At 46.3% G+C, this 23161-nt stretch overlaps 2 protein-coding genes across 9 annotated transcripts in view; one reads left to right on the top strand and one right to left on the bottom strand.

Annotated features, from left to right (window-relative positions):
* The window catches only part of LOC118504137 (Ig-like and fibronectin type-III domain-containing protein 1), a 105110-nt gene that overhangs the window by 22191 nt on the left and 59758 nt on the right, over positions 1-23161 (bottom strand). For 4 of the 8 annotated variants that reach the window (XM_036038225.1, XM_036038229.1, XM_036038226.1 and 1 more), the window contains 2 exons: positions 18829-18871; positions 5614-5939 (listed from right to left, as the gene is read on the bottom strand). In XM_036038225.1, coding sequence (XP_035894118.1) covers positions 5614-5698 — 85 coding nt within the window. In that variant the 5' untranslated portion in view covers positions 5699-5939; positions 18829-18871. Of the gene's footprint in view, positions 1-5613; positions 5940-7724; positions 7837-8018; positions 8169-8355; positions 8492-18828; positions 18872-23161 lie in introns of those variants that run through there. The other 4 variants (XM_036038227.1, XM_036038230.1, XM_036038231.1 and 1 more) reach the window with 3 other exon arrangements.
* LOC118504144 (amyloid protein-binding protein 2-like) lies at positions 12890-15027 on the top strand. The gene has a single exon (XM_036038242.1). The coding sequence runs from the start codon at positions 13355-13357 to the stop codon at positions 14771-14773; it is 1419 nt and encodes a 472-aa protein (XP_035894135.1). The 5' UTR covers positions 12890-13354; the 3' UTR covers positions 14774-15027.

Genomic DNA, 23161 nt, shown 5'->3' with positions numbered 1-23161 from the left:
AAACTGGGAGTGGTGAAATTGTTATTCCTCGCCCACCGAGAAGCGATCCAAAATGAAAAAGGATCCCGGGTTTGCGCAAAAAAAAAGGATACACCGCCAACCGCCATTACCGAGACCCGATTTTGATGCCCGTCGCTTTGTTGCGGTGTCGGAGTGGCATAACAAATTAAATCTTATCTCGCCGAACAGACTGAAAAATGAGTGAATATAAATAATATCCAACCGAATGGAACGTCGCACTTCGGCGTTCCGGTGATGAAGATCCATTGTCGGCTGGGTGAAGGACGAAAGGGGCTGTAAAGAGCGAGTGGAGAGGGGGCGGATGTGACACACCAACCTGCCCCCACCCAATACCAACCCTAGCGGAAGTCCAGGAAATGAAGTGAAAATACAGCTAATTTCCTTCGACCGGCACACGGGAAGAGGAACTGGGCTGAAAGTTGAGCCAATGATGTGCCGGGATAGGATAAAATGGAGGACGCACCCAAAGCACCGTGCAGCCCCGCGAAGAAAATTGTTATTTTCAATCATTCTAATTACGGAAACGAACCAAACGATCCAATCAAGGGCGTCAACGATTCGTTCGCGTAAAGGCCCATTACTGAAGATTTTCACATTTCCATCCATTACCCACTGTTGCTGCTCGATAAAGCGGAAAACGATTTTTCTCCCAAACTTCCTGCCGGTTGGCGGCGCGTTCGAGAGACAGAGTTCGTTTGATGATGTAATGAGTTTGCTATTATTGGCGGAGCAGCAGCAGAAGAGAGCGAGTGATAACAGATAAGATCATTTGCGAGCGATTAGTCGGAATATTGGAGGGTCGATGGGAGGATTAGCCGAACCGTGACCAATAAAACGTTTTATTGTTGAATCTCGCTCAAGATGTCTGCCATCAGCGTGTCTTAATTAGCTTGGGGGAGGTTTCCTCTTTACGCGGGTTATCGAACGAAAGTCAATTGAAAGGATACCTTTCGCTACAAGATCGTTCATCAATCAATGGTAGGCGAAGTGGTCGGGAATAGATTTAAACCTATGCTTCACGCAAGCCCGTTCTTCGTATTTTGCATGTTGTATGTGGAGAGGAGTTCTGTTTCTTAGTTTGAAATTTGTGACTGGAACAATGTGAATTGGAGTGATTTAATCAGTTATTGGTCCTGAGCACATGCGAGATTAAGGGTTCCGTAACAAGAAGGTTAAAGCTTTAAATTATCTAACCAAGCATGGCTATCCGACCGTTACACAAAATTGGTAAAATATGGATATAAGAGCACTTGGAATGTCCAGTGTCATTCTCATGACATGTCCCAATCACCATGACCAAGCCAACCTGACGATGCCTATAACAATTAACGTAACCGACGATTCTTTGTATGTCAGAAATAGAACGATACATCTCTTTCCGGATAGTGAGAGCAGATGCTATCACCAGAAGGGAATATTGTGTTGTGTACTGAAGATCCAACTGAATCAGTTTACTCTTTGTGATTTTGAGCAGCAGTTGAGGATCGTCCCGTTTTGATGGAGAGGATCTTATCAATAATATCTTTATCGTCAATATATGCTAACTACTAGAATAGCTGAAGAGGCCATCTCCAAGACTAATAAAAGACCGCTATCAAAGCCAGGAGCGACAGCTTAAGACTTCCTAAGAAACTTATAGAGCGGAACCAATCTTTGCGCGGCAGGACCGGAAACAATTTCTAACCCTTCCCTCGGTAAGAGCATTGACTATCCAACTACGTGGTATAAATAAGTGTCACCTTCTTCTGAATTTTAGGCGTAGCTGGAGAGTCAGTCCTGAGCACGAGGAGGCGATCTGGATTGGATTTGAACCCCGACATTGCCGTGTGAAGACCGGCACCGCTTTTGTCGCAACCACCAGAGCGTCGCAATAAGATTGCAGATCGTTGTACAGCGAATTAGACTTGCCATGCTCGGTTTTAAAGTCTCTCCCCAGGCCTGATCATGTCCTGATAATGACACCGGACGACCCAGCCCGTAAAGTCTCCTCAAGCTGTCTACATGGTCCGAGGAGGCGTGGTAGGCTCCAAACTGAGATAGAATCCTGGTATTGATGGACCCACTAGAAAGGATCGGTAGGCAGAGGCGCTAAACCGCGAGCGGTTTCGATAATTCCAAGATGGAAGGGTACACAACGAATAGCTCGTCTAGTACAGGTACAAATACTTACACAGGATGACCGTGTAATGTCTCAGCACAGCCTTAAACTGACAACAGTTAAAGAGTCAAAAAAAAGTAACAGAAGGTTACACCTTCTCTAACCTGTTTCCACATTTTCCTGTACCTTAGTTACAAGTTAAAAAAATTAATTGTTTTTCAAAATTGAACCGGGTTGGCAGCCTGACAACAGTGTGCCATCCCACCTTTAGCGCGACGGACAACAAACGAAATATTCACAGCACAAGAAAACGCCCCGTCGCACTCAAGTGGGCATAAGTGTTTTTGAAAAGTCAACACATTGACGGCCTGTACCTGTCACAAACCAATGGAAAATTTTCGGTACATTTCCACTACACCACGAAGCAGGGTTAAAAACAGAATGGGCGCATATGCCGCTCCGGAGGGTTGCTGTCCTGCTTCGATCATGATCAGGTCCAGTTTTACCTCTCGTGTTGCCTATTCCTCTTCGTACCTTTCCTAGACTTTTCTGAACGGTTTTTGTTTCTCTTTCACACTTTCTTTTCTTTTTGCCTTTTTCGCCTCTATTGACCTTTTCCGTATGCCATAAAACATTTACCTAAATCTGTTTGTAGGTTAGCATAAAAATCAATATTAATACCAAAGTCCTCGCTCATGTAGAATTATCTATTACAAATTAAAGCACCTAAAATAATGTGTCGTAACACGGCACGGTCCTTCTACTGCCTCACCACTTAAAGCTAGGGCGTGATAATTTTGTCTCACACTTTACAACAGTTTACATGCGCTCCCTAACATGTGGAACCCAGCCTGTAAATCGGCCACAAGTGTTCCACACCGTATCCACCCGGTCCTCACCGGTGGAGGGGATTATGCCAGTCAAATGCTGAGATTCAAGTAGTTACGAGAGTACAAATTACTATTTCATAAACCGCTCACATCCTACAGAAGAAAAAAAAACGAACATATGACCTTAAGGGCCCAGCCGAACCAAACACACACCACGTATGGCAAAAAGGACGTGTGTGCGTGTGACTATCCTGAGGGTGTTCGACCCGGGAACAATCCAATTTGCATAAATAGCTTCACCAGGGTTGTTGGGTGGTGGTCGTCGCCGGGGAAAGAATTATTCCACCCTGGAAGAGTCGCCCCGGTCGCATTCCCTGAAGGGGCATTTTAGGTCTCTACGTGCATCGACCGGATAATCTTTTCACTCCCATAATAAACCCCCGCAACGCAAGACATGTATTAGCCGTATTAAGAAGGATGGGGAGATTGTTTTTCCTTTCCCGGAGGATTTATTCGATCAACTTTTTCTTCTGCTTTTGCTAAATCTCCCAGAAAGCGGCTGATAGGACGCGGTGATAGTATTGCACTGCTAGTTAGTCGCTTGGATGCCATGATAAGAAATCATTACACCCACTAAACTCCCGGCTTGGGAAAACGGACGCTTGTGAGTAACATCTCCCACAGGTTTTGAAAGATCTCTCTGTGTGTGTATGCTTTTAGACTTTCAATTAAGACTATCGCACAGTCCCAGAGCGTCGGACATGTGTCGACAACAGTGGCCGCCCCACGGAGGCCTGGGATTTCGGTTTTCTGACGAGGGTCAATTTATCAGACCGGGTTTGCAAGGAAATTAGGGTACGCTCGAAGTCAACATGCTTTTTGTGGCACCTTCACCTAGAAAAACGAAGCTTAACGGGCCTATCGGGGAGACACCTAAAGTGGGATTATAGTTGTTAACTAAAAATATCCATAATAGCGTATCCAGCCCATATGCGAAGAGGAATCCACACCAGCGGACGCTAGTTTGTCCGGATATGATTGTCAAAAGTAGCTTTAATATGACATGACACCCACGGAATGGGGCATCCACATGTAGACAGTGTAATAATCCCTGCTGGGAAATCTGCGTCTCGGTCCAACATGGGTTCACAACGATCCGGGAACACGACGGCATCCGTGCTGATGTGCAAACACTTCCGGTTACATTGCAACAATCGAACGCTACCAGACGTGTCCTTCCGGGTGCTGTCTGGTAGCTTGTTATTCCCAGCATCGTACCAGGGCGGACGCACGCGCTCACCAGGTAGGTACCTTGCAATATCCCGTCCACAAGCGCTCACCACAAGCAGCAGTGCCGAGCGAGTTCGGAGTTGGAATGAAACTTTTTTAATTTCCTACACGCAATTCTGGCCCCAGCGCCGGATGGGATCGTAAAGCATCCGAGCTAGGACCGTGACACGGTACCGTTTATCCCGTATCCATGCTTAATGATTGTGTTGTAAACCGGGGCAAACTTTTCCCGGATCATCCTAAAGGCTCGTGTACGGGTAAAACACTACCGCCGAATGGGTGACTTTTTGATTGGCACACTCCCGAACCGGGATCGGAACGGGTAAAAACATGGGTACGTGAACCTATTTTAATGACGCGGAAAAGGAACCTCCGTAACCTCGCCTAGTGCTCAGCGATATGTTTGCAAATTTAAATAGAAATGAAAAGAACAACTTCAGAAGGGTAGGACTATGCGATCCACAACAAATAGCTATTCAGTGCGGGATGTTTTACACAAACGAGTATTTGGTAATTGAGAAAGTTTAAAATGGCGCGTTCGTAGGGAAGAGTCCCCCGAGTGCGTGGTGTAGTACAGTAATTGGGGGAGATTTATCCTTTTACTCGAAGGAATTCGCTGCAAACATTGAGGGAAGTCTTCACATTTGTTGAGAAACAATTTTCCTTCCATCCTCCAGAGCGTCTTCAACAAGCACAGGCCTGGGCGTCGGGAAATTGTGAGCCGGGAAATACCGGCGAGAAGATCTCGGCTGTAAAGAATATTTCAACCGTGTAATGTAATTACGATTAAAGTGAATTTTCGCGAGCCAATCAAGCCGACAAGAGATTAAAATCAGGCAGTTTCATATTTCCACCACCTCTAGCCATCCATTATCGTGGAACTCAGCGAATCCGGCGTTCCACAGGTTTGCGCAGACAAACGATCCGACCTCCCCATCGTCATTAACTCACAACTGTTTGATGGTTCCCCTCGGTGCTTCCGCGTTCAGCGGGTTTTAAGACACGGCACAACGACGGCAAGTTACGACGGCCGGAGGCGGTCAAGTTATCGCGGTTTCATCAAACTTTTGCGGCCGACCCCGTGGTGCACACCGAGGTTACGAAACTGTCGCCGAAGCCGCCGGATCTTGGCCAACAGTTGCCTTCCGGGGTTGGAGTTTGGTGTTTGAGTGAAATGGCCGGAAATTGCTAATTTTAGATTGATTCGCCACTACCACAAGGACCTCCGGCATGGCAGGATGCTGCCTGATGGAACTCGCACAGGAAGTTCAACGTTGTGGTAGGTGCACGCTGGCCTCCAACAAATCCAAACTTCCCACCCTGAGCGGACTCTTGCGGATAATAAATATTTAACGAAGTAAGCAATTGACTTACCAACGGGATCGGCAGCCTGGCCAGCATCGCCGAGCAGAAGTATCAGCAGCAGCGGCAGAAACCGAACATGGTGGTCGGAAGCCATCGCAATCGCGCGTTCGCGTCGTCCTGCCCGAACAGCAGCCAACAGCTAGAGGGTTTGTTGGTGTAGCGGTTCACTCGTCCGGTTCGTAACGCGCTGGACAATCGGGTCCCACAATGGTCCGGAGTGCGATTCGGGTGACGCTTTATTAAATCACACACAGAAAGCGGTCGGGCTGGGAGGTGTTCCGAGGAGCGCTGGGCCGTCGTTCTATCCCGTGGTAATTCATTCAATGCTGCAGTGCCTAACGAAAAAAAAAAGAGAGCAAACGTTGGAAGGTTTAAAAAATTATATGCTAAACTCATAAACGAGAGCACGCATGGACGGTTCATGTGTATGAAATTTAAATTTCAGCCCCACATATTAACGAGAACCCCTGTTCCCCCGAGTACCCGGGATTAGATTAGCCGAAAGCGGGATCTGGGACCTTCGCGGCTGGCGGGCTGTGCGCAGTTTATCACGTACGCCCAATGGGTGTGTGGCTAATTGATTTGCAATGGTCGTTATTTGCCGTTTGCTGTTTCGCTCTAGCCGTCATCTCGACCGGACGGGCAGCTCACAGGCTGGACAGGGCTGGGCAACAGGAAGAGCGATGCGAGCCGGATCTGGTTTGCCAAAAACCAGACCCCTACCAGGGACATCAATTACGTGACACGGGCACGGTCGCACGCTGAAGTGTTTTGGGATGTTGGTGGTGGACAAATGTTTGGACGCAGGGCTCATGTGCCTACCGGCACGTAGACCTATTTTTCGCATTACGCTTTTGCGTCTACTATCTCGGGCCCCCGATCCGAAAAGGTCAATGATTTGCCATTTTGACCGAAAACTGGATCAGATAGAATTAGAGCGAGTCCCGGTACATGTTTGCTTTGGGACGTCGGTACAGACGCGCAGGAATGGAAAATAACGCGGAAAGCCAAGCAGGAAGCAGCAGTGAACGATCAAGGAAATTGGATTTTTTTCTGTTCAAATAATGGAAGCGCAATCAACTAACATTGTTTCTAGATTGTGATTTTATGCCCTTCTCCGGTTAATATACACGCCCATAGTGCGAGGTACAGTGGCGAACAAATGCAATCGTACCATGGAGATGAGTAAAGACATACGATTGCAATATCAAACAAAACAAAAGATGTTTTACCCGTCTAATCACTAACTTTTAATAAATTTTAAGACCTCAACTTATTAACAAGGGTAAATAATGCGCAGGGTAAACATTTGAAGAAAAAAGGGTTTTTGAGATGGATCGATCAAGTAGTAGAAGAGGCGCATGACTTTATATGGCAAGATCAGGTATCAAAACCCATCCGGACAGTTGACAATTAGGCGTGACCAAAAATCTCTTATCGCAAGATAGAGTCTGTAAAAGCTTTTGTGCACCCGTAAAATCTGTTTTCTAATCAAACATTGGGGTCCAAGATGAGCTAAACCAGTATTTTACCTAGATATGAGTTTTACGCAGTTGTTTAGCTTGTTACAGTAATATCGAACTCAAGATGAACTAAGGTATTAGTTTTTTAAGTTTTCTTATGGCTCTACAATCTTGAGAGATCTTGGCCAACCATTGGTGACTCTCCGTGACTTGGCTTTATCTGTAGCGATCCAGATGGGATTTGAGCTCCGGTCCTGTCGTGTGAAGACTTCAGCCACCGAAACAATCCGGAGTATTTGATTTTACTGATGTATATTTGTTCGAATATTTGACAGCAGCTGGCCAATATTTTCAGATTTTCGAACTCAAGTCGACATAGACCCGATTGATTCCTGTAACAAACACTGTTAAATATAACATCCTAGATTTTGTTATTCAATTCCATCCAGAGGAGTTCCTTATATCTGAGAATGGAGCTCTGATCGCATCAGGGTAAAGGGGTAAAGGGGTTATTTAAGTAAAAATAACATTAATAACGCCAACCTGTTGGATTGCTAATCACCCTTCAACAGATACAAATTAACACTCTCTTAGACGATCCCTACCCGTTTAGCTACTCTCTAAACGACTCAATCAAATTGTAGTATTTACTCTCACCTCAATTACACCTCCGATAAAGAAAATTCTACGCAAAATCACACACACACACCGACCCCGCCAGTCAGCTGTCATCAATTTGTAGTGCATGTCGCGATCGCGTTTCTCGTTTAGCACTGAAACTAACCTTTTAATCTACCATAACCATAATCTTTTTTCGTTCCCCCCAGCGCTCTGCTATTGATCTAAAATTCAAATTAGACTCGCTCGCTGTCTCGCCATGACCTAATCCTAGACCGAGGGGGTTGACGTGGGTTTTTACCCGTACCTTGCTTAATGTAATGTCTTACCGACCCTGCCTAAACTGCCATTGTTGAACCGGTTAAATCCTGGATTGGCTGATGTAATTTTATTTATCAATTGCTAGCAGTTTTGCTGGCGCCCATAACCAGTTTTCCCTACTGGTGGCCACGTGGAGCTGGACGCTGATTACAGATTGGGTGTCTGGAATGAGACGCGGAAACGGAGGCGTGTAATTTGGAGGTAGATGCCTTTTAGAGGCTGTAAAATTGTAACGAATCGAATGCTACGGAGGGTAAGTACCTTTGAAGAAGCCAGTCTACATTTTTACACTGTGCTCAAAAAGATCTTCTATGCGGTAAAAATTCAACCTCCCAGCAAAATTACATACCGTACAACTGCCAGCAAATCAGAACCACCCTGTATCAGTGACAGTACACTCAGAACGATCATCGGCGTAGACAACGCAAACACACAACGATCACTAGAAACAAACGATCTTTACACGATCGGCGTCAGTAAATTTATCGGTACTTGTGTGGTACCCCCGTGCAAGAACAACGGTTGTTAATATTCCACTCACGAACCGAAACACTGACAGCATCGGTGTTTTAATTCCTGGTTGTCTGCCCGGGCAGCATCCGCGAAGGTCATCAGCGATAGCCCGCGGTACTTCAGTCCGTTTGCCACTACCTCAGAGCCTCCGGGAAAACACACGTCATTGTTTGGTCCCGGTAGACTTCAAGCGAGAGGAGCGCTTTTTGACCTTCGCTGCCGCGACGGCAGTCCGCATCGTTTGCGTGGTTCTAAGACGCCGGCGTCGTCGTCTATTGTCACTCATTCGCGCCGGATCATGCGTCATCGTTAACGAGTTGGCTGAGTCGTACGTAAGATTGTTGTTCTACGGGGAGGCTAGTCGGAGTCTAGGCACCTCGATCGGGGGCCAGTACTCGCGCAGTTCTGTCCATAAAAGGACCTTTGAGCGCTAAGGTGCGCTAAGGGAAGCCGGTCGGAAGATTAAATTCGCGTAATGCGATTAAATTTACGTAATGAATCGAGGTTTCATTGACGAGCGATCGAGACATGGAAGATAGAAATACTGCGCATTGAAATAGTCGCTGGCGAAGATTTTGTTAGAAATAATTTCCTTCAACGAATATTTTGTACTTTTGTGGGAAATTTTACTTCTAATTGAATTGTTCTACCCATTAATTCTCTTCTCGGTGTTTTAAACTCTATTCTTCATTTTGTGTTCCAGTATATTAGTTAAAAAAATCCTACAAGACCTTCTGAGCGCTAGGGAATGAAACATCAGCTTATGTTACCTCAGAAGTCCTGAAGTTGAATGAATTCTGATGTTTAGTTTCAAATAATGGCTTTAGTTTATCAAATATGGATGTGATAGAGGATCTTTAGGTCTTTCAGTCTTCAATCGCATCTTTTCTCTCTTTCCGGTCTAGAATCTAGATCAGGATCGTGAATATTGCAAAAGATTACTTTACTGCCAGCATCGATGACTACTTCGATGCCAGGTCGAAGAGTTGTACGAAACATTGCAGGACAAATCTATTTTAAGCTTAAGGTAACACTTTTTCTCACAACTCTGGGAGCATAGGGTCAACAGCTGTCTATTTGCAGACTCCCAAGTTTGCTGATAGTGGCTTATTAGGCTAATATACTATAAAACAAGGACCGCCCGGTGGTAGATACGACAGCGGCGCCGGTCTTCACACGGCAGAACCGGGGTTCAAGTCGCATCTGGGCCGTTCTCTATAGTGCTTCATAACTTGTTCTTCTATGGCCTAACGACCTCTTACGTGTCATGCCTGCCATGTTTTGGCTTACTCGGCTTAATAGTACTACGTCGTTGTATAGTCAGTCTACGGGGGAACGGTCCAGATGGAATATGAACCCCGGTCCTGCCACATGAAGATATATTTCTCATTGGCATTGAGACCAATCAAATGTATATCGCATTCCTCTATAGCGCTATTCTATTGCTTACCCTTTTAAAATAAATTGATGTACAATTAAACATTAAACAAACTTTTAATTCAGCTTCATTACCCAAAGATATAATTGAATAACGAGCAAAACGGCACATCAAACAATTGTACAGTCTCCACGGATTGCCATTCAAATGGATTTCCTCAGCGATGCATACATTATCTCGTGGAACACTTTTTATGCAACCTACCGTGTACAGGCTTAATTGGCGGAAGACGTTTCATACTAAGCGGGATTGGAAGTGCCCCTCTTGAACTTTCAGACACGAAGCATGGGAGGATTGGCTTGCAAAGCTAACCACCACCAGTGTTGACCACCACCTCTCGTTTACCGTTACTGTTTGAAGCAATACATCTACTACATCTAAGCTGCCTTCTACCATAGCTAGCGAAGGCTCGAGCGTTAATCGAATCGAGACAGAACTTACAGCACCAGCTTCATGACGTCACCGATGCGAGTCTCGAACCTCTGTGTTTCGTTCTCGCTCTCGTGCGTCTAATGTTTGCCCATTCGCCCTAACCTAACATTGCTTGATAAATGGTGCACCAGGGTCGGGTGAAACCGGTCAGTTACATACACCGGCCTCCTCCCTCTACCGTTGTCCCCCCGTCAGACGTGCCACAGCACCAGAACCGGGTTAGAAATGCACTTAGCTGCTGCACGACCGGCATGGCACAGTGGGAAGGTGCCTTCCTCGTGTAGCGGACGGCATCTTCCGTTATCACGTGGAAGCGTGATCGTGCGGCCATCGTGCGCTGTTTGGCAGCCTTTTATCGCTGATGCCACAGTCAGGCAAAGTGTCGTCATGTTTCCTTCCCTCTGGTCCTGTCACTTATCGGACAGGGAAAAACCGGCTACTATCGTGCACACCGTCCCCAACTTCTTACCGGCCACCCCAAGAACCGGATGGATTAAGGCAGTGATCGGAGCCAATGCTAGCGCCACCAGTGGAGTAGCACCGAACCGAACCAGTGTCTGGCGCTTGTGCGAATCGTGCCGATAATTGTAAGCTCTTTGTTTATTGTGTGTTTTTTCTCTCTCCCTCTCTCTATCTCTTTCTCTCTAGCACACGATTTCCGATCAATTAATCACACCAGTCCACGTGGCGGCTAATTCAAACAAATATCGGCGGGGGGGCACCCCGACAGCAAAATCCAAACCGGCTCGAACTGGTTCGCCGTTTTTGCGTGTTCACTTCACACACCGTTCGCGGCCTATTATCCGCCACTGGTTTGTTTACCATTTTTCACCCACCCCCTGAAAAAAAAAATGGCTGCGAGACATTTCGGACATGACGCAGCATCGGTCTAACACTGGTCTGGTAAATAATGCGCTGTGCGGGTGTTTCTCGCGACCGGAACCTCACCCGGGTGAAGGGAAGACAAGTAAAAGTGTGCCTGAGGTTCGGCGCAAAATCGCTGCTTTTTTTTTGCTTCACATCGCACTAAAAACCCAAAAACAAGCAATGATTCAGTGAAATACGCGTAAACAAACGTTTTTTTTAAACTTATTTTGTTTTTGTTTAACATTCTCCGTTCCCCGATTTTTGGCTCATTATTTTTGTTTTTTGGAATTCAAAATTACAGTCTCCAAACAACAACAGCAATCAGATGTGTGTGTCCGGCATTGGTGAAGCTTCTTCGCTTTTTTTGTATATCTGCCTTTATCAACTTCTGTTCCGATGGGAAAGCTTACTACCAACCAGTAATGGGAGCGGCACGCCATTTTCAATGTCACTCGACGTTTATTGAGGTTATGTGAAAGTGACCCCAATCAGGTGAGTAGGATCCTGCGACATTTTATTGCGCACTTTGTAGCCTGCCGTGCTTTGAAATAGTTTTTACCACTGTTTATAGTGTCTTTGACCTCGGACATGATGTCATAACCTGTATGCTATCTGGACAGTTAGTTTGGCACGTAAAATAACTTCAAATTGTCTTTTTTTAACATTTAACAGGTGTAATTTGTTTTATTGGTGCTGAGCTTCACCCGGCAGGACCGAGAATCAAATCCCATCTGGACCGCTTTGGTTATCCAGCTATGGGATAAATATAGTCAAGGAATCTTAAAAATGGCGCTCAGGACCTCTTGAGGTTGTAAGTGCCACAGAAGAGAGTAAAATTGTTATTTTTTTATTTACATTAGTATAGTAAATTCTAATAAACCTACCAGAAAAAGATAAAAAAATGTCAAACAAACTGGAAAGCATCTCCACAACAGAGAAACACATCTATCAAGTAAAGACAAATAGATTTCGCTTTCACTGCCACAGGAAAAGGAGAGTTCGCCAGTCTGTTGTTTACCCAAGACAGTGGCCAACCAAGTGAAGTGAACACTGCAATCGTTTAAGCATTTCATAACGAACTCTCGGATAAATCCGCATCCCGAAAAACGGTGCTATCCGTGACTTTTTCACTAATCCATGGTCACCGTTTCATGGTGCATCAACAGCGCCCAATTCAGACTGCGGTGCTTTGACCCTCCCGACGTGTGGTATCTTGTTTACCGATTCTTTGGTCCAAAAATTCCACAGCTTTGAGCTTTGTGTGGCACAATTAACCCACACGCACACAGCAGTGCGCAAGTAGCGCAGTGCGAAGAAAAAAAAGAGAGAACGGAAAGCAGACGATCGTCGAGCGATCTTCCGGAGCCATGTGGGCTCACCTACGTGCGCGCTGGACATGCGGCAAAAGATCGACCGATTATGCCTCAGCATAAATGTGCGTGAGGCAGGCGAACGACTGTCCGGTGGTGTGCGTGTGTGTGTTTGTGACTGAAGTTGTTTACACGATCGCGCAGGTAGAACGGGCCGCAGCGCCCGGGGTAACGCGAAGGAGGAAGCGGGATGGGACGATCGGAGGCGCGTCACCGGCAAACAACAACAACAGCACGCACAGCAGCAGCAGCAACAGCACGAAGATCGCGACTGGCTGGACCGCTTCTTGTAAACAACTCCATTCCTGGCACTGTGTATGTGTGCGAGTGTGTGCGTGTGTGGGTAAGATCGTGTCGCGTGTATGGCGCTATTCCGCAGAGACAAAGCGTCAGTATAAAGCGTAGTACCAGCGGCGCACCATAGGTTAGTTGTTTGCTGAATTCCCAAGCCTGAAGGTTGCCCGTGAGTTGCAACTCGTCGATCGGGTTCGTTTTACCCAGTCCACCAACATCATTGTGAATGCGAACAACAGCTCCGGTGAGAGCAGTTACAAACAGCAAACGAGACAAACATACACACAGCATCCCACGGACAGATATTGTCGATCGGAATATTGAGGTTAGAAATTGTTGAAGGGAAGTCGGACAGGTGATTGTGCTGTGTGCGTATGTGTTTAGTGAGTGATATACGTAAATAAGTGAAGCATCGAAACGACGGAACACACAAAATGATTTCGGAACTGTTTCAAACGATGCACAAGGCCCGCTTCAGTGGCATCCGGATCGTGCCGGAAAACTCGCCCTCGCTACAGCAATCCTGCGTCCGGGCGTTCGTTGAAAGTGTGCGGAAAGCGAAGAAGGGTGATAGCGAGGGATGGTTGCGGCAGCTGCAGTTTTTACCGGCTCCGCTGCTCACACCCATCCTCGACCGCATGTGCCGCTATCCGGAGTTGCGAGACATGCTGCGCGATGAGCTCACCGATCCGGTACTGTTCATGAAGCTGTTCAACGGGTACGCGCTGGACTATGATACGCTGGAGAAGTGTTTACGGGAGGCGGCCCGCTCCGTTGGACGTCCGGCAGTCCTGCGGGACCTTGCCTACAACTACTGTGATATGTTGCGCACCGAGCTGATGCGGTTGCGCAAAGCCGAAACTCAGTCGAAACAGTCGAGAATCAGGGCACGGGTGCTGGAATCGCTTCGCTTCGGTGACTACCTGTACGAGGCGGGCTGGTGTCGCTGTGGTGCGGAGGTGCTCACGCTCACGCAAGAACTGATCGCACTGCTGCCCGCGCCGGGCCGGCCACTGCAGATGGAGAGTTTGGCGAGACTGTTGCGTGCGCAGATCGGTGCCTGTCTGACCTCGCGGGCAGCCGCCACCGTGCAGCGATTGGTCGCACTCGTCGAGATGCCGGTGGGTGAGTCCGGAGCAGTACCGCTCCCTCTAGTCAAGGCTTACCTGCAGCTCGGCAGCTACTACTACCACGTGCAGGACTACGAGCGTTGCCATCAGTGGGCGCTGCGAGCGCTCGCCTCCGCAGCGGACGGTGGTGACGCACCGGCCAAAGGCGACGTCATCGACGTGCTGCAGCTGATCGCGCTCTTCTGCATCGCGAAGGAGCGCCACGACCTTGGCAACATGCTGATCAGCCAGGCGGTGCAACGGGCGCGCACCGTGTACGGAAGTCTCCATCGCAAGTACGCGGACGTCCTTCAGCAGTACGGGTTCGTGCTGCTGCGCATGAATGCCATCCTGCCCGCGATCACCGCGTTCACCGAGTGTCTCGACGTTACCGGGCGCGTGTACGGACTGCTCAGCCCGCACGCCGTCGTGCTCGAAGGATATCTGGCGCACTGTCTCTATCTGCGGTCCCACACGACCGGTCGCTTCGATATGGCGCTGCGCCATGCCGAAACTGCGCTCGATCTGGTCCGCCAGTTGATGCCGACGAGCCGGTGCGTTCGACGGCAGCTGGAGCATACGCGCGACATGATCCTGCGCGGTCCGGACGATCGGCGGGACACCAAAGAGAGCCAACCGTCGCGCGAACGCGACTTCCACGCCTTCTCCCTGCGCGAGATCAAAGAGAAGTTCTTCGAGCTGGACTCGTCCTTCGAGCGTGATGGGCTCGCCTGCAGTGGTTAGCAGTGTCGACTTTTACCTTAGTGCCCGCCATGGTGCTCCATTTCACATAAGACTATAGGCTAGAGCTTTTTTTTTTTCTATAAGTGTTTCACGTGTCGAGTAGCTGTAAGGTTTTAGTTTTTGTGCAGCGTCACTAAGCAGCACCCTCGTGTACAACACCGGCAAAGGCCAGCATGCGAGGCTCTATTAAAAGATTCGTCGATTTTAAGATGAAAATAAAAGATTTTTTTTCCCCCGTTCAATATTAAACAAAACCCGCGCGGTTTGTGTGCTTTTTTCGTTAATTCTTTTTAAGTGCCACTCGATCATAAATCATCAAGACGTCATTCGTGAGAGGTAAATCGCGGTGGTGTGCCAACGATCAACGTAGGTTGGGTAATTTTTTGTTTTCCTTCGTTGGCGGACAACCTCTACCTGGCCTTCTTCTAAAGGCTACCAAACCAACACACGGCCAAGGTTGGTTGGAAGAAGGTGAAGATTACAATTTGCACTTCACGGGCGATGGGTAGGTAGGTAGGACGCCGATAACCTTCAGGTTTCTTGATTTTGCTCTTAGTTCAGCGCCGTGTGCCCGGGAGAAACAAGCAATCACACACACGCTACCGCAGCAGTATCGATCGTCTATAGGAATTGGCCACCACTTACGAATGTCCATCAACGGTGCAATAGGTTGAAGTTAATTGTGGAGGGCATGGTCTAATATTTGGAATGTTAAATGCTCTTGACTTTTGATTGCACAACAAGTAGCAATTCCTATTTGATTATCTTGAAGAAGGTTTTAAAGTATCAGCTGATTGCTAGGGGCTCATCTCATCATCGGTAAGTACAAACTCATGTCCAGTTGGACCATCGCCTGAAGTTGTCTTCAACAGCCTTACCTCTTCTAGGAACCCGATACCAGCTCCCTTCTAGGACCCGATGCGCCCGATCACGATAAGTGACTTCACTCAGCTAATCAAAACCAGCAATCGTAATGACTACTCCGGAGCACTTTGAACCATCAGACATCATCAGACAAAATCTACTCCACACGAGTTCTCATGTCCTCCAGCGCAGCAGGGATCTCTCATATCTAAAGTGATCCAATTTTTGATACTAAACATAAGTTTCAACGCTCAATTGTCATTCGGATAGCTAAAACCTGGACTCTATCTGAATTAAAATATGCACTTAGTTTGTAGATAGGTATCACCGGACCGTATTTAAGCACTGCTAGCTTGACACTCGTTACTATTTACCACTTTAGTTTTGACAGTGCTGAAGACTGTTTCTGAAACTCGTGTTAGGAACACTCGACCGTAAGCACACCGCATCTAGGACTGGAAGTGGTTGAATTGTTTGGTGTTTTTAGATGCCCAACAATACTTACATTTCGTTCTTGCTGTGCTCATCGGCTCGGGCAAAAGTTTCCGCAAAACTGCGCAAAAGTCCGTAACAGCAAGAGGGCAAGCCGCAATTGTGTCACCAGTTACCGGTCACCGCAATTGCATTTGTGGCTAGTTTCAAAGCAGTTTCAACCGAAGGTAACGACGTGGCCCCGTAGACAAAGGTCCTCCTCCGGAAGCGGAGGATGTAAACTTTTCCAGGAGTGCGTTAACTTTTTCCTTGCCGATAGTATCATTTTAATTACGAGCCGGCTACCGAGCTAGTAGTTAATAATTCAATTTTGCTCCAAACAGTTCTGTGTTCCCTCGGGGCAAGTTCTGGGGGTTGTGTCGCCGCCTGTTCGTGACCTACCAAAATGCAGTTCTCGGTACAAAATTGCGTTAAAATTATGTTCTTCCTCAATGCATCCTCGTCGGGATGCCGATACATCATCTGCAGTCCGGTTTGGATAAGGGCGCGTACACATGTGGAGAGACCATTAATATCCCGCATGGCCGGATTCGAGAAACATGTGAGCTACTGCCTCAGACATGTGTGTTTATTAAAAAAGAAAAAAAAAGGTTCGCTCCCGTCCATCTAGCCAGCCTTATCGACTCACGATCAGAACCGTACTCGTTGGGTCATTAAATACACCTCCATCGACTGTCTGCTGCACGTTCTCGGTGTTCCTCGCGTTTGTGGTGCATTTAAATGGTGGCCACGAGTCGGTAAGCGTGGTTTATGCAAATTAAAGCCATCGCATTCTACACTCGATCAATCAAATCAATCGTGAAATATCGTGTGGGTGAAAGAAAACCATAGGACCAACCCCCACCTAGAGTGTCTAGCATTCCATTTCATCGAAAAACCACCGAATCGAGAGTATGGCAGGACGCACCTCTCCAACACTAAATCCTCACCACGACGCACCAGTGGTTTGACTTGCGATAAGCGTGTTATCGCCCCACATTAAACCATCCAGGGAGTCCTCGCGGACACTAACACCTTCTCCAAGGATTTCGCTACATTTCGCCTGGGGTGGCGATTAAATTGAATAACAATTAGGCTAATCGAAACGGGGCGGTCCGACTCGGGTGACCACCATCACCCGCTGCAGATGCACATAGCGGTACAAACAGTTCGTCGTACCGGGAAGTTCGCTTCCGGACGCCCGAATCGGGACGCCTGAAGTAGTGGAACAACCCTGGAGTGGTGGCGGGAAATTTGAACGGTTCGACCGCTAGTTTCCAACTTCCGGCAGCGCGGTGGATGAACTTTGGAAAGTTTTAATAGAATGAGCGAATGTCCGGAGGCTACTATCGGTAGCGTAATTGTGTGCGCTTCCCCGGGCACCGAATATTCAGCAGCTCGTTTGCTGCGGAAGTGTTCCGTTTAAATAGCATAATCGGATGAATGTTAAAATTGGTTTCATGCCATAGTTTATTGCATTAGCGGGTTAGCAAACTTTAACTTCGTACTACGGATATTGACGGTACTGGCAGGCCGGTGGTCCTAATCCTTGGCTTTCGTATTCTACAACCAACCAGTCCGCTTGGCGGACTATTACGTTTTAGCAACAACTTAGTCCGGGCATCACATTAATTCGCGTCCCAATACACACACGCGCCACGTGGCCACCGGGATGCGACGCAATTCGTCCGCGAAGTGTTCTAAACAAAACCCAGCAAAACAAATTGTGCCAATAATCATCGAAAGTTGCATCAGATGATGCGAAACAACGTATCCCTACTACGTGTGGGAAACGTTCCCGATGCAACCCGGTCCACCACACACACACACACCCACACCCAACACCTGCATCCGACCGTACGATGCAGTTTGCCATTCCCGTTCCCCTGTTGAATAATTTAATTCCCTCGCACCGTGAACCCTCCCTGATTCGATCCCGAACCTCGGGGTGGCTTTCGAGCTGGAATCAGTTCCGTTGCGCAATCATCGGTTTTGCGTTCACCCGCAGAATAAGAACCGGGTGCACCCGGTGCTGTGTGCGATGATGATGAGTTCCGTTTTCTCAGCGATGTTCCCCTGTTTCCGGCACACCTCTCATCGACTGGTGGCGACTGCTAAATTGTCGAGCTGACCGCAGAAAAGGCTAGGAGGCTCTAGTGGCTAGTGGCGGGAACGATACATATTGTATTCCCGTATTCTTGCAACAGACATTGGATCGATTCCAAGCCACAATCGGATGGAACGTTGCGTCAATCGTACGTGGATTAGTTCAATCAAGGTTCTTTTAAGGAATGATATAGCAGAGGTGTTAGAGGAATAAAGCAGTCTGGTTTACACCATAATTTTATTGTTATTATCGTGTAAAACATTCAGAAAGTTTGCATCAAACATGAAACAATTTAAAAATCACGTTAAACACCACATCAATACAGCGGTAAAACAGTGCGCTGTGTTTGAAATCATCGTGCTTCAGCATTTGCGCCGCGAGGTATGCAATTCGCATTACTCATTTCGCCGCACAGTGAGGCAAGTGGCGATCATAGAAATAATAAATAAAATACCACCGTGGATGATCAATACCAGCTCTGAGCGAATTTTTTGCGTGCTATCAATTTAAACAGTAATTTTGATGTTGAACTCAGTTTAAAAGTAGAATTTTGCATCTATAAATCTACAAAAAAAAAAGATTTATTATACAAAAAAAAATTGTGTATACTCACATAGATCGGAATAAAAGTTGTATCAAGGCGGTATGTTGTCAATCTGCAAATAAAAGTGAAAGTAACCAGTCATTTAGCTGTTATTATGATGCCTTAGTATGTATAAATTATGTCTCAACCCTAGCATTTTCCGTATGAAAAAGAGTGAAGACCGTTAAACACATCGGGTGCATATTTTTGATAGTACAATGAACTCCTATCGCTCATTAATGTTGCCGGCAAGTTTTTGATTGAATGAAACAATAACCTTTTCTTTGCATATCGCACGTGCCTTACTAGCTTTTTTACACGCACCGATTACTTTAATGCTGCTCGCATAAACGTACGCTATGCATAGCGTTTTTTTTTTACGTTCTGCATCGCTAGCCTCATTCACTTTCGCTGTCTGATGGCCATTGTCGATGGTCAGTATACTTGGTGTGCAGATCTTAATCGATAGCGATCTTAAACGGTGTGCAGGTGTATTCATCGCGAGGTGTTTCCATTTCCGACAACTCAATGCACCGTTATTAGGTTCATTTTAGTACTTAAAGGCAGTTTTTTCCACTCGCGGAGGGTTTTCAACCACTTTAATGTGAAATGCACTAAACCGTTTTAACACCTTCTGAAGGTCTTGAGCCAACCGTCACGTCAGGCAAAGGTGTACACAGTGAGTACACAAATAGCGGACACACCCGCACGCCAGCGATTTGCCAAGAGTGCAGGAAGTACGTGCTGTGCCTGGCACACGTCCTAGCCGCTCGGTTGTTTGCTGGTTCCGCGCGGACACATGAAAGGCACACGCTCGTTCGTATGTGTGAACGCAACTGCAACCGGTACCGAACAACATTCCGCAGGCAGAGCATCGAACACCATCATCTTCGGTCCAACGCGATGAACGGGTACGTGATCTTACGAGTGGCGGTAAGATTTCCTGGTTTTTAGCAGGAACCATCACAATGCTGTCACGCTGTTTGCCTCCCGCGCATTAACCGACCGGCGTCACATTTCTGGGCAGCATGTACGTCGGCGGCAGCAGCATCATGGATGACAATGATGGGGATTTTCGGGTGGCTAATTTTGACGGGATGATTTGATAAGTTACAGTAAGGCTACAGTATGGGAATTTAAATAAATATTTTACTTAGAGCGAACCCTTTTATCGTTTACATGGATTAGAATGTCAGAAAATCTATTTCGCCTGCATTACGGAAAGCATAACTTTAGGCGCAAATACAACCATTTGAAGCAATATCTAGAACGTAAGAATAATTGTTTCACCTCGCGTTTAGGATGATAAAAATGAGGTAAGACTAGGAAAAATATTAAGCAAATTTCCTCATTTAATCGATATTCTAGAAAAAAACTTTTTTAAAGAATAAGGAAAACACGTTCAACCATTTTCAAAACGCCGCCGCTTGCCAAACAACATATCGATTCGAAACAAACCGCCATCGTGTCACTAAGAGCCTTTTCGATTGTATTCCATTCCTTAGCACTCTCAAGACTCTCACACCTTCGCAAGGGAAGGTATTTAAGAGCGTCATTATACGACAGGTAAGCATCGTGGTGCGCCAGCATAAGCGGGTCCGCTGGCATGCAAAGCATTTCGAACGGAGAGGCGAACCGAAGCGCGTACCCTAAAATGTGTGAATGTGATCGCAACAACCGTTGGGGGGATGGGAACTGTTTGGCACAATCGGGTTTGCTCGTGGTTTGGGAAGCACCGCCACCATCATGGAGCCCCTTACTCTACAATGCAATTTAAATTTGTCAAACGATGAGTCAAACTTTTCAACCCAGCAGAGAAGGACGACCAACGTTGAGGGGATGGGCTAAAAAAGGCCAAAAATGTTGCTTCCGGTCTGCTGCTGCAAGAAGCTTTTCCGACCAGCTTTTCCGGTGGCGACGACAACCAGAGCTAAGCTTGTGGTACAGATTTTGTGGGTTTTTGCGATGTGAACACGGTACCGGGCGGATGGGACACAGAAGACGCGCCGTACCGAGGTAATACAACGCTAACGAACGTACAGATAAAGTATGAAACCGAACGGGATGGGAGCGGAAGGAACGAAGCGATACGAAGAGACAGTAAAAGTAACGAACGGGATTTTAATCGGTTGAAATAATTTACAGCAACGGTAAGGACACGGCAAGTCCTTTTCCGAAAAACGGTAGCAAATCCCCAGATGGATCGTACGCAAAAAGTGACAGGCTTTCTTCCGGAAGTTGTTTGATGTTTCGACGATTTGTGTTGCGAAAGTGTGATGCCGGGGCCAGGGTAGCAGGAAGGAGAGCAAAATGACGACCGAAAAGGTAGATTACTCGCACTCGGGAACGTAATGGTTTCGGAGATAGAGTTTCAACTTCCGGTTTGTTCCACACTGCTGGCATACCGTATGGCAATATCTCCTCGTAAAAAGGTCGTTAATTAGGTTTTGAGGATTTTTGTACGGTTCAAAGTGTGGGGTGGAAGAGGAAGCGATTTAAAAATTTTCCTTTTTTTGTGGGTTGTGTAAAACGTGGGATTGATTTTCTTTTTTTGACACAACGGATTCTTAAACTTTTTATTGCAGCAACGAATTGTTGAATCACTTAGGAGAATGTTACAAATATTGCAGGCTCGTTGTGGACATTTGCAATCATATAATGGAATTTTTCAACCAAAAAATTATGAAAGCAGTCATATATTTCAACTGGATAGTGGAATATTGCAATCCCGCTGTGGAAAGTTGCAATCATACAGTGGAATGTTGGAATCAGTTAGGGAAATATGCAGCTCGATTGTGGAACTTTGCAAGCAGCGAAACAGGTTTCGCACACAGAAAAGATCCACAGACGCATTGCAATTTTTCCTACAATGAATGCAATATTCCATTATATGAGTGCAAAATTGCACAATGCGTTTGTGATATTACTTTATATATTTGGAAAGCTCTCTTAAGTGATTGAAAAGATTCATTACATGAATCAAAACCCTGAATTATTGTACAGTAAAGTATTCACACGAGTATTCACGTTTATGAATTTTTGACATGATTTTTTCAAAGTCTGTAAACATAACTAGTGGTTGATAATTGAAGCTCAGTACCTTGCATACAAAATTGAACATAACGATGCGTAATCCGAATTTATATTCTGATTTTAAACCTCTTACAAAAACTTCCCGTAAAAACAAACACTGTAACATTTCAAGCATGAGCAGACGGCGTAACCGAACAAAGCACACACACACACCAGTCAGGTACTGAAATATTCCTGGTAGCTGCGAACGGATGTAAGAAAATAATTTCCACCTCCAAAAGCATAAGGAAAGGAGCGGGAAAAAAATACCACAAAAAAGCAAAAACCCCACAACCACCCGGACGACTCCCGGGCGCTCACAAAAGATGTGACACAAAAGTTGGTGGGTTTTCTATTTGACGAAAGGTATTCTAATGGCAAATCGGAACAGTGACGATGGCATGCGCTTGCCATCAAGAAAATGCTGCTGCCTGTGTGTGTTCTGCTACAACTTTCCTTTCGTGTGCTGTGCGCTTCACAGATCGTACTGATGGTTGGCGACGCTTTCAGTGTTTTTTTTTTTTTTTTGTTAGCGACTTCAGTCCTTTTTTGTCTACTACTTACGCTCGAATAAATACCTTAACTAACGCTTTCCAGCGACGGCGTAGATGTGCGAAGGATTAGCATTTGTTTTACAATATCGCTGGGGGAACGTGGGGTGAGGACAAAGTAAAAACACACACGGGACTTTTCGTTGGAAAAAAGGGAAAACCTACATTGAAGCTGCACAATTTTTTGTCCCCGTTTTTGACATGCCAAGTTTGTTGCTGAAAGAATGTTGAGAAAACGGTGGAGTTTTATAATCGAAACACATACGGTACTTGTCGAGTTGAGGTGCATGACTTTGGTTTTGGAAGATTTATTAAGTCCAGGTTGCATGACTCAGTTTTTAATCCTAAATCTCTCATTGGTAGACTGTCTTAGGCATGCCAATTCAATACAAAGTTTAGATTTTCTACCAAAACGATCTATGTTTCTATCAAAACACAATACGTGCAGTGGCGGATCAAACCCCTTGGCAACCCTAAGCAGAATGAATCTAACGCATCGATCCTGCTGAAAGAGCCATAGTCAGACCCCAAGCGGAGACATAATACGAGGACCCTTATTCCACTAAAGGATCGAGGTTTCAAGGACCCCACGGCCTGCTTCTTTCTATAAGCCTCTGTCGCTAAATAAGCTATGTTTCGTTTACTAATTATCATTTGCATTATTTTCGGCATTGACCGTATGTTGTGGACAACATTACTCGTTTTTACTCTGAGAGATATATCCCATTCGATCTTTAAAC

The sequence above is a fragment of the Anopheles stephensi genome, chromosome 2 (genome assembly GCF_013141755.1).
Source record: "Anopheles stephensi strain Indian chromosome 2, UCI_ANSTEP_V1.0, whole genome shotgun sequence".
NCBI lineage: Eukaryota > Metazoa > Arthropoda > Insecta > Diptera > Culicidae > Anopheles > Anopheles stephensi.
This window is presented reverse-complemented; position numbering and strand designations above follow the sequence as displayed.

What these genes read in the sequence shown, in the direction of transcription:
- LOC118504144 (XM_036038242.1), top strand. Translation starts at nt 13,355, where the DNA reads ATGATTTCGGAACTGTTTCAAACGATGCACAAGGCCCGCTTCAGTGGC.